The sequence below is a fragment of the Tripterygium wilfordii genome, chromosome 21, assembly GCF_013401445.1.
Source record: "Tripterygium wilfordii isolate XIE 37 chromosome 21, ASM1340144v1, whole genome shotgun sequence".
In the NCBI taxonomy this organism is placed as follows: domain Eukaryota; kingdom Viridiplantae; phylum Streptophyta; class Magnoliopsida; order Celastrales; family Celastraceae; genus Tripterygium; species Tripterygium wilfordii.
The window spans coordinates 3313917-3327571 of NC_052252.1; the positions used below are offsets into that span (position 1 = coordinate 3313917).

Consider the following 13655-nt stretch of genomic DNA (forward strand, 5'->3'; position numbering starts at 1 on the left):
AGTTGAAGCCATGGAGGTTCTTCGAAAGATATTTAACTAATCGAGAATGACAACTAGACAGATTTGTCATTTAACACAAACTATTAGACTCGCACACATTGAAAAACTTTAGGAGTGCAACCTGAAAACTTTACCTAGGAGATTCAAATTGATTGTGGATGAATTCTTACAATACATCAATAACGGCCCATGATTTACGAATCATTCAATGATTTGCCAAAGTTGGCCAATTTTGATCCGAACATTATACTCAATTATTGTTAGCCATAAATCAAAAATCCCAATCACATATCAAAAAACAGAAAGTGTGACAGTGGAGTAGGATGGAATTGTCCAAAAACCCACAAGCAGTAGATTGGTGGTAAATTTCATGCATGTGTTTGTGGGCCCCAATTTTGGACCCTAATGCTGCAAAGCCAGCAAGGGATCATTACCCTAAAATGAAACAAACAAGCTTAAGGGTGACATACCCCATAGTTGCAATTCACTCTCGCTTGCTTCCTTTAGAAACTCAATCAAGCCATGATTTAGAGAGAGAAAATGTACTATATTTTGAATGAGGGGAGAGAGAGAGAGAAGGAGTAGGTCTAGGAATAAAATGAGGAGTGTGGAGCGAGGATTTGGGCGAGAAAATATATAATTCATTGTAACTCTAGATTTGCAAAACCTTTTAAAGTTCTTGAAAATCTTGGCAAATAAAATTACAACCAAAAACTCTTTTAATTTCCTTTTTTTTTTTGTTTGGATTTTCTCTCATAATCATATGATCTGTCTCTCAGACAAAACAAGCAAATTTGGTTTAAGAAAAATCCGAAACCACTTCCAGATACTCTCTCTCTGTGTTTATACTCTGAATTTCACTCTCTCTGTGTCTCTGCTGCTTTTATTGATTTCCATGATTTTTTAAGCTTAAAAGACTCATGGGTTTTGCTAATTTTTCTCTTAAGATACCGATCTTGACTTTCTACAATGAGAGATTTGGGTAATCTTTTTTAATTCTTTAGATTTTCTTCCCCATATATACTCAGATTTTGATTTCGAATTATGGGTTTTGTGAATTTCAACATTTGGGTGGTCTCTATATAATATCTTTGTACCTGGGTTTGCTCCAGATTCCTTGAAAAATGTTCCTCTTCTGTAACAGAAAATTTTGGGAGAAAACCATAGTCAAAATCTCACCTAGAATTTAAGATTTTTGCGTGGAGTTTCTCTCTAAATCGCTTCCATTCATATGGGTTTGTTTCAGAATTCCTTGAAATCCTTGATTTTGTATGTTTAATTAGATGGAAGATAACAGGAATGGCACAAGAAGACCAAACCCCAAAGTGTAGCAGTAGTAACAGCGGCGGCGGCGGTGGTGGCGGCGGCGGCGGCAGTGGTGGTGGTGGTAGATCATCCAAAAAGCAGAAGCAGAAGAAAGTGCCACAAAGAGGACTTGGTGTGGCACAACTGGAGAAGATCAGACTAGAAGAACAACAAAAGAAAGATGCCGCCTCTGTAGTCTTTACAGCACCACCACCACCACCACCACCACCACCACAACCTCCTATACCACCAAAACCTTCATATACAACTTTAGTGCCAATCTTGAATTACAATCCCTCAAATCAATCTACCACTTCAGTCCCTTATTCGACCGATCTTTTATCGCAGAATTCCATATTTAGGCTGCCTCAATCTGTAGAGATTCCAAGTCCAAACACCGTTCCATTGGTTCCAGGGTTTGTCAATGGTTCTAAGGCCTGGAATTCTCGAGATTATTATGATCTTGATAAAGAGACTTCTTCTGGGGTTGATCCGGGTTTGGCATTTCGGACGACTTCAAATTTGCCTTATGAATCAAGCCCCATTTGGCCTCTCCCTAGTACGATCCAAAGAGCACAACAATACCTACAACCTCCTTCAATGGTATAAACATTTTTTTGACAATTTGGCTTTAAATTTTTTCTATGTTTTGTTTATGTCAATTTTAATGTGTGAGTGGGAATTTTAGCAGGTGAATTCATCATCATCTGTAGTTAATTTCCAGATAGAGCCCCCTTCAAACCAAATTTACTATGGCAAATACACACCAGTACCAGCTATGTGGCCTGAGGAAGAGAAGGTGAAGTCAATTTTTCTTCTTCTAATTATTACTCAATTTTGATGATATGTCTTGCTTCAATTATTAGGCTACTGATGAATTTCTGTGTAGAACCCAAACATGAATTATGCAGAATCCTTGATATCTTATCCAAACTTGTTCAGGCAATCATTGTTTGGTTTGGTTGAAATTTAGTAAATGAAGTGATCTTTAATGTTTAAGTTTGGTGGAAATTTAGTATAGATGGTTGGCATGAAGAGACCATATCCATTCTCCATGGACAATCCTCCAGGCCCTCACTCTTTCCCCCACAAATCCCCCGCTATTGTTCACTCAATCAGCAGCAAATCGGATGAATCGAGCAACAGTGGCACCTTTTGTTTCGAACCCGGAAACCAGAGTTTCAGGTTGATTATCTTCAATTTCATCTCTTACCAATACATAGTTTTTCTGTTGGAAATTAGAGGGTTTTGTTTACATAATGTTCTTTTGTTACTACTTTTTTTAGGGAAGGTGGTCCTCCATGTTCTGCTGCTGCATCCTCTGAGCCCGATCCGAAGAAATGTAACAAAGGAAATGGTGTTTTTAATGGTGATTTTCTCTCATTAGCCCCTCCTACAACTACTTCAGCATGTCCTACTTCAAACTTCATCTACCCTTCAGCCTATTTAGCATCACAAAACCATGAGTTGCCTGATTTTGGATTACTGCCTTATCAAGTGAGTTTCAACAACAATTGCTTATTAGTTTCGCATTGGGTTGATGATTTCATCTTAAATGGCTTGAGTTTGGTTATTTTGTTATCGAAGGGAAATGTGGATGATCCACTGCTGCAGCCGAGACCTGGCCGTTCGAATCAACAACAACAACAGCCTTACTATAGCTTCTTTCCGCCGGCAACGGCGCAGAATGGCCAAGAAACAAGCACCATTAATGGTGATAGTGAAGTGGGAGGAAGTGTTGATCTCAATTTGAAGTTGTGAAAAAATTACCCACAAATTTCATTCAAGTTTTATTGCTTCTCACTTTGTGAGATCATAATAGAATTTGGGATTATTTTAGTTGACATTAAATTTTCCGTAAACCCCCCTTCAATACTACATTTTTATATATGTTGTGTATTATATCGGATATGAGCAGTTCTCATGTAAGTACACTCGTAAATTTTAAAATTTACGAGCCTCTAATTTTTACCGTTGGATATGCAAGTTATTAAAAAGAGTGTGGATCCATTCAACTTAGCACAACTCACCCAATCTCAGTCATTGGATATGAAAGTTATTAAAAAGAATGTGGATCCATCCAACTTGGCACAATTCACCTGAATTCGCATCAGACTCTTCTCTTGTTCCTCACAAAATGTTGAAATCCCGGTGGGTATTTGGGTTCATATATATATATATATATGTAATGGGGATGTTGACAAATGGATTTTGTGGCTTTTTCTGTTTTGATAATTTTGTCTTTTGGTTTGGTTGGTGGATGAGTCGGACACTTGATTGGTAACAAACTTTGGCATGTGCATTGTGGGGATTTGTGAGCAATTATGCTTTGTCTTGTCTTTGTTTGGCTGGAACCCTCATATATCTTGAGTCTTCATTATTGTTAAGAGTTCAGGACAAGGACCACAATTGTGATTTGCATATATACAAGATTGTATGTATTAGATACAGAATTGCCTTAAACCCTTAAATCTCAAAAATTCCACATTTATAAAAGACTATATATCTTACATGGGATATATATATATATATATAATGTATTCCTAATAAGCAATGACATTGTATAGCTTTCCAAAAGGGGCTCACCTTACCCATAACAAACTCTCAACATTTCTGACAAATAAAACAAAATCTTCAATAATTAAACAAATCTTCAGTCACTTGATGAGGCAGTGGAGCCACCATGACAACACCCTTTAAAGCATCGATCCAACTTCCAGATTCTCTTTTACCAAGTCTTGTTCTTTTTTCTTTTTCTGTTGTTATTTTTGCCCTTCCTCTCCCTCCCTCCCTCCCTCCCTCCAATTATTGGTTGAAATAGCTATCTTTAAATTTACTTTGATATGAACAATAACCGTCAAATTAATTGTGGCGACATCACAAATTTCGCCACATAATGTCACACATATGCAGCCACAACATATATATATATTTCAATATTTTGCAGCAAACATAGAGAGTTTAATGAAGTTTTCAAAAGAAATTAAGTATTATAAAATCTTAACGCATGCATCATATCAATATATTGAATGTCTTGACTCTTGACATGTGACATGATGGAGAATATTATGTAGTTATGTCATGAAAAATGCATGCAAAGCATCAATTTTCTTTACCAAATCTGATTTTCCTTTAATGAAAAATGCATGCAAGGAATTAATTACCATGTTATATATGTATATGTAGTTGCAATGTTAATTAATTAGTAATCTAATTTCCAAAGTCCTTATAAATGCTACTAGAGAATGAGAATCTCCCTAATTTTGTCACAAAATCATATCATATACGATGGCGTCTTCAAGAAAAATCATTCTAATAAGTTGTGAAGGAGAGCGATTCGAGGTGGATGAGGCGGTGGCGCGACAGTCACAGACGGTGAAGCATATGATCGAAGACAATTGCTCCGAGGGTGGCATACCTACCCCCAATGTGTCAAGTGCGATTCTGGCGAAGGTGATCGAGTACTGCAAGAAGCACGTGGAGTCGTCCAAGGACGACGAAGATCTGACGGCTTGGGACACGAAGTTCGTGACAGTACTGGACCAGTCCACGCTGCTCGATCTGACGTTGGCTGCGAATTATCTGGACATCAAAGACTTGCTTGAGCTTACTTGCCAGGCTTGGGCGGACTTTATTAAGGACGAGAGCCCTGAGGAGGTTAGGCAGATTCTTGACATCAAGAATGATTTTACTCCTGAAGAGGAAGAAGCAATTCGTAGGGAGAACCAGTGGGCATTCGAGTGAATCAATTCTTGGGTTTATTTGGGGTTTAAAAGAGCCAAGTTGAAAGGTGATTGTATATTTGCATTGATCATGGGTTCAAATCCAATTCCTCAAATTTAACCAATTAGGGCTTCTAGTCCCAACTATGCAATCCTAGTGGCCCCAACATTGGGCCAAACATAAAAGCCCAATTAAGCATTGCCCAGCCCAAATAAACATGACCCATTGGAAAGGAAAAACTTAAATATTGGGCTTCTGTGGGTAATGAAGTTGACAAGTGAACTTCTGAAAGATCAAACAGTACCAGTACCAGCTTCCGTTTAGTTGGAATGTCACTTAAGTGGGTTTGAGACTGAAAATTCTCTCTTTACTCAACATCTTTTCTTGCATTGCACTACAATGCCCTATTAAATTTTGTAAACTAAAATGGTTTTCTTGAACGCTAAAAAAAATCTGTATTATCAAACAAAAACTGGGTTCAGGATACTGGTTCAAGGCAATAATTAGTCTAATGAAAGGAAAGGAAGATAGATAAGCATCAACTACATTGAGCTGCTACATTCGTAATTCATTCATGGAGCAATATAAAGTCTCAGATTCGAGCTTGCGGTTACAAGATGGTTACCGAAAAGGCGGATTAAGCAAAAGCGCCTGTCAATGAGTTTCAATTTTAATACCAGGAGGCGCAAGCCCAGCACACACAGCTCATAGACAAGGATCTTCTCAGGGGCTTGTCATGAGGACCACAAAAAAAGTGTCTGTCAATGAGCTTCAATTTTAACCTGACTCCAGCCCCCACCCAACGTCTAACACCATTGAAGACTCTACCTAAAGAAATAAATCCCATTCTGTGTTTTCTCACCCTCGTTCAACCAATTGCCTTATCAGGACCACTAACTATGAGAACTAGAACAGTCTCTGTTTAGTACTATTTTCTGTTAGAGGTGAAGGAATGAGCATATGATTTGCAGTGGAGGTCCAATTCTAGTCAATATCTGGGTCAGGCTTATTACAGTCTTGGAAGCCAGGAGAATTGGGGCTGAAGCTGTAAGGAGAGATGGATCACGGCCCGACCTTGGGAGATCCGGGTTTACGCTCAGCACATCCAACCCTAAAAAAGGTCTTACAAGGCAGGGAAGCAAGTTGGGGAATGTCACAAGCCAGGAAGAGATGAACAAGGCAGTCTCAGCTAAACCTGCTTTGTATAATGGAAAGGCAACCCAATTTTTTATTTATTTATTTTTAAAAGGCATAAACGGCTGAAGAAATCAAGCTTCCCAACAAAAGCAATGCTGCTGGCATTATAAGCTCATTTTTCTATAAGTTTGTCTACTCATTTTCTATATCTGGATTTGGTTTGTGTAAAGTAAGACAACAGACTTCACATGGAGTACTGGTTTTATTATATACTAGTAACAAAATCCAAGTAAAGTATACTGAATTGAAAATACAAATCTGTTCCTCCTTTTCTAGCTAATGTTTGTATTCTTTTAATGCATGCCACACATGTCCTCAAGCCAATGATGGAAAATTCTTTAACAAATACTGTAATAGTTTGGATTATTTAGACCAAGACAAACAACTAATCTTGGTTTACACAAGGAGATCCCAAAATGGTCAAAAATAAGACATTGGGACACAGACCACTTAGCAGAGAAAAATTTTAACACAAAAGCATTCACAGTTCTATAACAATTAAGGCCAAGAAGGATCATACATCTCTTAACATAATCTTCTCGTGCGCATCGATAAACGTGCCTAATCAAGGGTACTTAACATGTGTTTTCCAGATTCCAAAGATCCTTAACCCTAAACCTTTTGCATTGTTATATGGCCTATTGTACTCATCTACTAATAATAGAGCAGTGAAAGCAGCAACAACCACATACTTAGTTTCCAGCTAGACTCAGAGAGATTTTTATTAGCCACTGAGAAGTAATTGTTGGGGACCATATAGAGACAGCCCAAGTACCTCATTTTGGTGGTATCCATCAATCTATTACTACTCCATAATTGAGCTGAGCTTCATTCTGTTCTACCCATTCCCTTCTCCTGCAGATGTACCCCACTTGGTCTTACCTGCTAAACTTCACTCATTGAGTAGAGAATGTGACCTCTACAACCTGCTCTTAATGCAAGAATGTTAAGCATCCAAGAATAGTCATTCAAATCCACCTCCTAATAGAGCTACAAAACAGTGTTAAAATTCAGAATCTACTAATTCTGGTAAAGTGGGTTTTCCTAGATATGCTGCTTCTAGATAGTAAGGATCAGAATTCCAAGTAATGGCTTCCTTTCCATGACTAAGCTATCTAGGTCTCATTTCTTAGCATGCAATGCATCTCAGGAGGCTGTTATAGAGTAGCAGTGTAGAGTAAATGACATAACAAAAGCACAACTCCCAACAAAACGGGAAGCTCTCCGATGATAACGACTTATCATTGCTCAAAGAATCGAAGCAGCAGCAACAGAGATGTAAAAGATGTGATAAATCTTATCAATTCTATTTGCTGGATCAAGGATTTTGCTTAGGCATGAACCACTCCATCAGTCAAGCAACAAGAAAGCAATCACAAACAGAACTCTCTCTATCATCCTCAGAAGAAATGACCATTCCAAGACCAGGAAAAGACCTTAAGTTGCTATATCATTTGCTACACAGAGAGCAACATAAAGAACCCAATCACAGGACTGAAATAGGAAACAAATAGATCACACTTCAGATTTTCTAAATTTGTTGAACCTGGAACTTTTGGGTGGGAAACTTCAGCTATGACAGATAACACATATTGAGGAATATATGAAAAATCCATAAACACAAACAAGTTCTGCTTCTTATCAGTCAATTAGAAAAGTACAAATAGAACATATAAAAACAAGCATCCATGAAGCACAAATCAGTCTTGGAAAAATAAACACAGACATCAAACAAAGTTGAGTCCACTAGTTCGTTCAAATGCAGAAACAAAGCTAGAACATTATTAACGGAAAGATGTTAAAGACCTAGGATCGAAGAACCTGAAAATCCAATCAGATATCTCCTTCCACGGTAATTGCCACTGATTGAACTTACCAAAATGTTCCTCCCAATGCTTCAAACTAGTCTTCAATGCATCCCTACAGCTCCATCTTACTCAATTCGCTCACGGAGATTGATAAATTCCTCAAAGAAGACACTGAGCAAATAATTCACAAGTAAAAAAAGAGAAACATAAGCGCATAATGGGATTTGAGAGGTGGGTTTTCTATTATACCAGTTGGAGGTTCAAGATTTTGGAAATTAGTCCTCATCAATGGTGAGACTCAGAGGAAGCAGAGGACAGCTTGTTGGCCAGGCCGTCGTGTTCCTCTTCGCCCTGAATTCGTGAAGGAATGCCGTACCCGGAGAAGGATCCACCAAAGCCAGAAAAGGCAGATTGGTGATGAATTGTCGGTGTGAATTGATGATGATTGTCAGTAACTACCGGGTCGATCCAAGCACGAACCAAAGGCGTGTAACTGGACTGAAGGGTTCCCCTCTGAGAAAAAAACTGGTTTTGTCCCAGCAACGGCAGTTGTGGAGCCACAATAGGGGGTGTTGCTGGATTGTAGAGAAATCCCACACCACTGACTCCACCACCGTAAACACTTCCAGTATCTGCACCACTAGCATTCCAAGCCACCATTCTCTGGAACCTGTCAATATCTGCTGCATGGTTCTGGTGGTGCTCTGCCCATCCAGCAGAAGACCCATCAAATCCCAAATGATGCTGATGGTGATGATTCTCATGATGGTTCGTTCCAGAGAAGATTAATTGCTCTTCATTTTGATTGTCATTATGTTGTTCCTGCTGGGCTTGTAAAAGCATTGGCTCCCGAAACGACTGAAGGGAAAGCCGTAAATCTTGGCTATGGCTGCTGGTTCTCGAACGCAAATCTGGAGGGTAACTCTGAAGCTGTACCGGCGCAGATGTTGTCTCCGCCGATGCATCCAACGGAAAGAAGGACTTGATTGTGTGAGCAATAGAATCCGAGTGCAAAGATGGTGGCAAAAAACTCGAATTCTCGTTCAACTGAATAGTCCGTACATCACCACCACTACCCACAATGAACGTCGTAGCCGTCGCAGTTGTATCTGATGTTGTGGTACCATTACGAGTTGAATCAGTCCCAATTTCTTTGATTGGAAACTCGAAATCTCTTTCATCGCTAATTGGGTCTCGCTGTTGTCGATTAGTACCTGCTCTAGCCAGTGTTGTTGCGGTGTTGGTGGTGGTCGTCGTTGATGCAGAACTCGGTTTCCATGCCGGGAGCTCGGCGAGCTTGTCAATGGCTGTCTTGGCCTTATTGATGAGCCAATCGACGGCCTTGCTGGGTCGGTCGTAACCCAGGCGGTCTTGCACATCGTAGAATTGGATGGCGGTGTGCGCAGAGAGCCGCACACGGCGGTCTCTGGGTCCTTTCGCAGTACAAACCTTGCTGTGACGGTCTTTTCTACCGCAAGAGCGAACAATGTGACCTCCCTGGACTTCCACGATCTCGCCGCCTCCGTTCCTCATCCCCAATCTCGACGTGGCAGCTGGGTGTTGGTGGTGTGGGCGGTGATGGGTCTCCATTTTTGTCGCATATTCGATGCTCCCTTGCCCGGGAGAAAAGCCTGAAGAAGAAGAGAAGTAATTTCGCTTCTTGGGCCTTTGTTGCAGAGCTTGGTCTAATCCTGCAAAGAAAATCTGATGCTGTTTTTGGTCATCAGGAGATCGTTGTTGTTGTTGTTGTTGTTGATAGACATAAAAACCTTCTTCTTCTTCTTCTACATTTCTTGAATTAAAAACAGGATTTCGGTATTGCTGCTGCTGCTGCTGCTGATAATGTTGACAATTCCTTTGAGGATCCAGACTCAAGCTCTCGAGCCTTTTCTTCTGTTGTTTTTCCAGCTTTTATTGGTGGTAGATGATAATATCTTCTTGTTGGTTGTGCAAGTACTGCCACAACTCTGAAACCTGATACTGCCTCTCCCAAAAGTTTATGCCATTCAATATTTCCATTCCTATCAATCCCCCAACCCTATAAAACTGACAAAACCCAGAAGGCTACAACCTCTCTTATTTGCAGCCTAACCCATCTCTCCTTTTTGTTTATCAGATTTTGGTGATTGGGGCTTTTGATGTACTAGTCTTGCAGGGAAACTAAACTAACAATTTCATAGTTTCTACAGAGAGAAGGTGAAAGGAGAGGTGGCTTTTTGAGGAGAAGAGGAACGGCGCTTCTTTTCTTTTATTGGGTTATAAAGGACTTGATGATGCTACTGATAAGGGTGGCAGTGTTTTTGGGTCAGACCAGGGATTAAAGATCTCTGTGATCTAATCACTGCCCCCACTGCTGCTACTGCTTTTGCTCCTGGTCTTCTTTGTTTGTCTGTAGTACGACCCAAAAAACAAAACCCAAACTAAAAAAAAATAATAATAATAATTTCATTCTCATTCAATCAACATTGTCCGCTTTCAAATTTCACCACCATTTTTATCCATCTCTACCATTTTGTTTTTGTTCTTTCCTTTTTTTCACCCGGCGGAAGTACGGGTGTGTTGTGTTTTGATTTCTTCCAATACGGTGCCGTGAGCTAAGACGAGTTATGAAATAATAGTAAGGTAAGATGAGCTACGGACGGTGACCAAAAATATTTAATGTATCATTGAAAAATTATAGCGAGTTTGTGGGTGAAATTGAATATTAATTTTTCATGAATTTATTTTTATAGAAATATAAATTGAATAGTAAAAATGATGGATAACAAAATTGGGAAAACAAAATCTCGTGTTTTGATATCGAAAATGTGATCAATCATGTTGTGTCGGGAGTGCAAGAAACTTCATGCAGCTTCAATTTCGAACTCATCATGATGTGATGATATTGTAATGCATCGGTCGGTCAAACACTTTTTATTTGCTCATGGTGTGTTCAAGTCAAAGGCGATGCAAACACACCCGTTGTGAGTTTTTTTAAAGACGAAGTATTGTGTGTGAGTGAATGCTATGGGTTTATCATATAGACACCTTTATATGCCACCACCATACCTTCGGAAAGTGACTTCCTTGCACACCTTTTCCTGGTAAAAGAAACGGCATCATCTTTCTCTCCATTTTCCTTATCTTGCCCCACCTTTTCCTAGCTCTGATTATATGTGATGATGATTCTAGTTTGCTAGATGATTGGAACTTGTTTTGTTTAAGTTAATCACTTTACATACCAACCAAGATAATCCAAATCAAATTACTTGGATTAGAAATTATTGTCATTTGTTATTTATGTTCATTTGGACTTTTTTTTGGTGCTTGTTAAATATTTATTGCACAAGTATTCTTTATAAACTCCTCTTATAAGTTGTGTTTAATAAAATTAATTAAGTAATTCAAGAGTGGTTGAGTTGATTGAAGAAAAATATCAAACCATCGAATCTATTTTATTTCTTTTTTGGGTTTTCCAAAATTTTCTTACATGGGAGTCATGTGCATATGAAAATTTTCAGGTGTATACTGAATAAATTCATGGACATGTGCATTAATCCGCATATTACACATATCATACAAGCATATGAAAATTTTGTGTACGGGTTAGATGGGAATTCAACTATCATTTTCCTTTTTTGGGTTGTTCGTTAAAATGTCAAAATTAAAGGCATTTAAACTCAACCTTGTATGTATTTTTTGGCAAAAAAAGTGGGTAGGAGACGACCAGTATCACTATCCTCCCGCGATCGTGAGAGTATTCAACAGTTACAAAATGTTCAGTTTGATTCATAAATAGGGCGAACCCATCACTGCAGCCCCAAGATAATGCACAATTGAAGATGACTCTTAACACTGTGACATCTTGTTCACCAAGTTCACCTTGACCAATGACTTAGAAATTACGCAGAGGTCACAACACACGAGACTTGAACCTGTGACCACCACTAAAAAAGAGTCCAAACAAACTTGATTATCTCTTATTGATAACATTATATCTATTTTTGGCTTCACACTCCTCAATTACATTTATCTTTAAGAAATACAACACAAGCATGTTTACGTTTCTTTTTTGTTTCCTTTTAATAGTTTAATTTGGGGTTGCAAGTCCTCCTTATTTTATCAGTCAAAATAAAAACCGATATTCTCTGTTTGGAAGTTTTGGAATGATATGTTCCTCTATTTACTCTAGTTTAAGGTTTGACATTGAAATGTGAAAGAAAGGTACATATTTGTCAATTGTGTCCAAAGATAAAAGTTCTTTTAATGTAAAATTTGGAAAGAAAATGTAATTGAATTGAGACTAAGGTTGTGGTGGATTGATTTATGTTAAAAAAAAAAATAATTAGTCACTATCTAGAGACTAGGTATTGAATTACATCACAAAATAAATCTTTAATTCATTATTGGGAAGTGCAATTTCCAATAAACAATAAAAGGTATTCATTTGTCACTTTCAATAACCATAAGATAATGGTGATATATTCCATTTTGAAGGAGACACTCCATAGAAATTGAGATAAAATGAGAGTCATAAATTGACAGATCCTACGTGCATGACATGCCACGGTGCTAGACCTAATGGGCCCGACCTTCTTTTAATGAAAAAAATGAATTTTTGTGTTTATGTCATTGTGTAAAACACATGTACTTAACCATTATATTACATCTTTTTGTGATATCTATTCCACTATTTAATTATTAAAATATTTTTAAAATCGAGGTGGGTCAATCCTCAATAGACGGGGCCTCATGGGAATGTGGGCCGAAAATTCCAACCTAGCATGTGAAGAGGTGCTGGGATCAAGCCATTCCAAGCTGATGGGCCTCCGAATCATTTGACACATCTATCTATGTCTAGCACCAAACACATAAATAGCGTATATTCTAACATAATTCAACAACGTATACTTTATCAACCATACTATGTCGGAAGATTATTTACCAAAGTTAAGTTTTCATTTTTGCTCAATATTCAGTTATCCACTTGACTTGTCCCATTGACTTGGTTTAGAATTGCAGGTCAAAAGAAAGAAAATATTATATTTATTAAAGTCTTTTTTATTGGAAGGTATTTGTCTAAAGAACATGATTCCTTTTGATTAGCCAATCAGATGGGTTGTTGACATCTGTCACCTTTGTCTTATTTTCCCGTTTTGGCATATTTGTACGACTCATGACTCACGAGTGCATAATTTTCAAATATTTTATCATATTATGAGCCAAACAATTGCCTTGTTCATCTTTTACTTCTTGTTGGTGATGGTGACTAATCGGCTCTCCGTCAAAACAACTTTATTAACCTCTCCACCCTTGTGTTTTGACATATATATATATAAAACAGGCCCTTGTAAAATTTTTAGAGCTAAATAACTAGCTCTAACTTACATTTGAGTTAAACAAGTCACTCCTACAGAATCCATTATAACGATGTTGATGTATCATCAAATATATGCTAAAAACCAAATTTTCATTTTTCAGGCGTAAGGTTTGATGTTCGAAGTTGAAATTTGATTTTGATGGTGCAATCTTAGTGGTTTGAAAAAATGCACACCAATGTTGACGTAACGTGCAAACTGTGTTATTGATCAAACAAATTGGGCTTATTTGTCATAACCACGCACCCACAAATTCCTACAAGTG

At 38.2% G+C, this 13655-nt stretch overlaps 3 protein-coding genes across 4 annotated transcripts; 2 read left to right on the top strand and 1 right to left on the bottom strand.

Moving 5' to 3' along the window:
* Window positions 1–475: 475 nt before the first annotated feature.
* Window positions 476–3257, top strand: LOC119988478 (WAS/WASL-interacting protein family member 1-like). Of its 2 annotated transcripts, none has more exons than XM_038833531.1 (5): window positions 476–1908; window positions 1994–2104; window positions 2327–2490; window positions 2592–2802; window positions 2893–3257. In XM_038833531.1, the coding sequence occupies exons 1-5, from the start codon at window positions 1300–1302 to the stop codon at window positions 3064–3066; spliced, it is 1269 nt and encodes a 422-aa protein (XP_038689459.1). In that variant the 5' UTR covers window positions 476–1299; the 3' UTR covers window positions 3067–3257. The 2 variants fall into 2 exon arrangements, with proteins under 2 accessions (XP_038689459.1, XP_038689460.1); XM_038833532.1 differs by having other exon boundaries at window positions 1997–2104.
* A 1301-nt stretch (window positions 3258–4558) lies between these two features.
* On the top strand, window positions 4559–5109 carry LOC119990019 (SKP1-like protein 1B). Its single transcript, XM_038835827.1, has one exon. It carries the CDS (start codon window positions 4594–4596, stop codon window positions 5047–5049), a length of 456 nt encoding a protein of 151 aa, XP_038691755.1. The 5' UTR covers window positions 4559–4593; the 3' UTR covers window positions 5050–5109.
* Window positions 5110–7813: 2704 nt separating this feature from the next.
* On the bottom strand, window positions 7814–10326 carry LOC119988195 (transcription factor TCP4-like). Its single transcript, XM_038833154.1, has 2 exons — window positions 8283–10326; window positions 7814–8204 (listed from the first exon to the last, which is right to left on the bottom strand). The coding sequence occupies exon 1, from the start codon at window positions 9621–9623 to the stop codon at window positions 8319–8321; it is 1305 nt and encodes a 434-aa protein (XP_038689082.1). The 5' UTR covers window positions 9624–10326; the 3' UTR covers window positions 7814–8204; window positions 8283–8318.
* Window positions 10327–13655: the final 3329 nt, after the last annotated feature.

Bases quoted from the DNA above. Each gene is read 5' to 3' on its own strand.
- LOC119988195 (XM_038833154.1), bottom strand. From the start codon at position 9,623: ATGGAGACCCATCACCGCCCACACCACCAACACCCAGCTGCCACGTCG.
- LOC119990019 (XM_038835827.1), top strand. From the start codon at position 4,594: ATGGCGTCTTCAAGAAAAATCATTCTAATAAGTTGTGAAGGAGAGCGA.
- LOC119988478 (XM_038833531.1), top strand. From the start codon at position 1,300: ATGGCACAAGAAGACCAAACCCCAAAGTGTAGCAGTAGTAACAGCGGC. The intron at 1,909-1,993 runs GTATAAACATTT...TGGGAATTTTAG, and splicing joins ACCTACAACCTCCTTCAATG to CAGGTGAATTCATCATCATC. The intron at 2,803-2,892 runs GTGAGTTTCAAC...TTGTTATCGAAG, and splicing joins TTGGATTACTGCCTTATCAA to GGAAATGTGGATGATCCACT.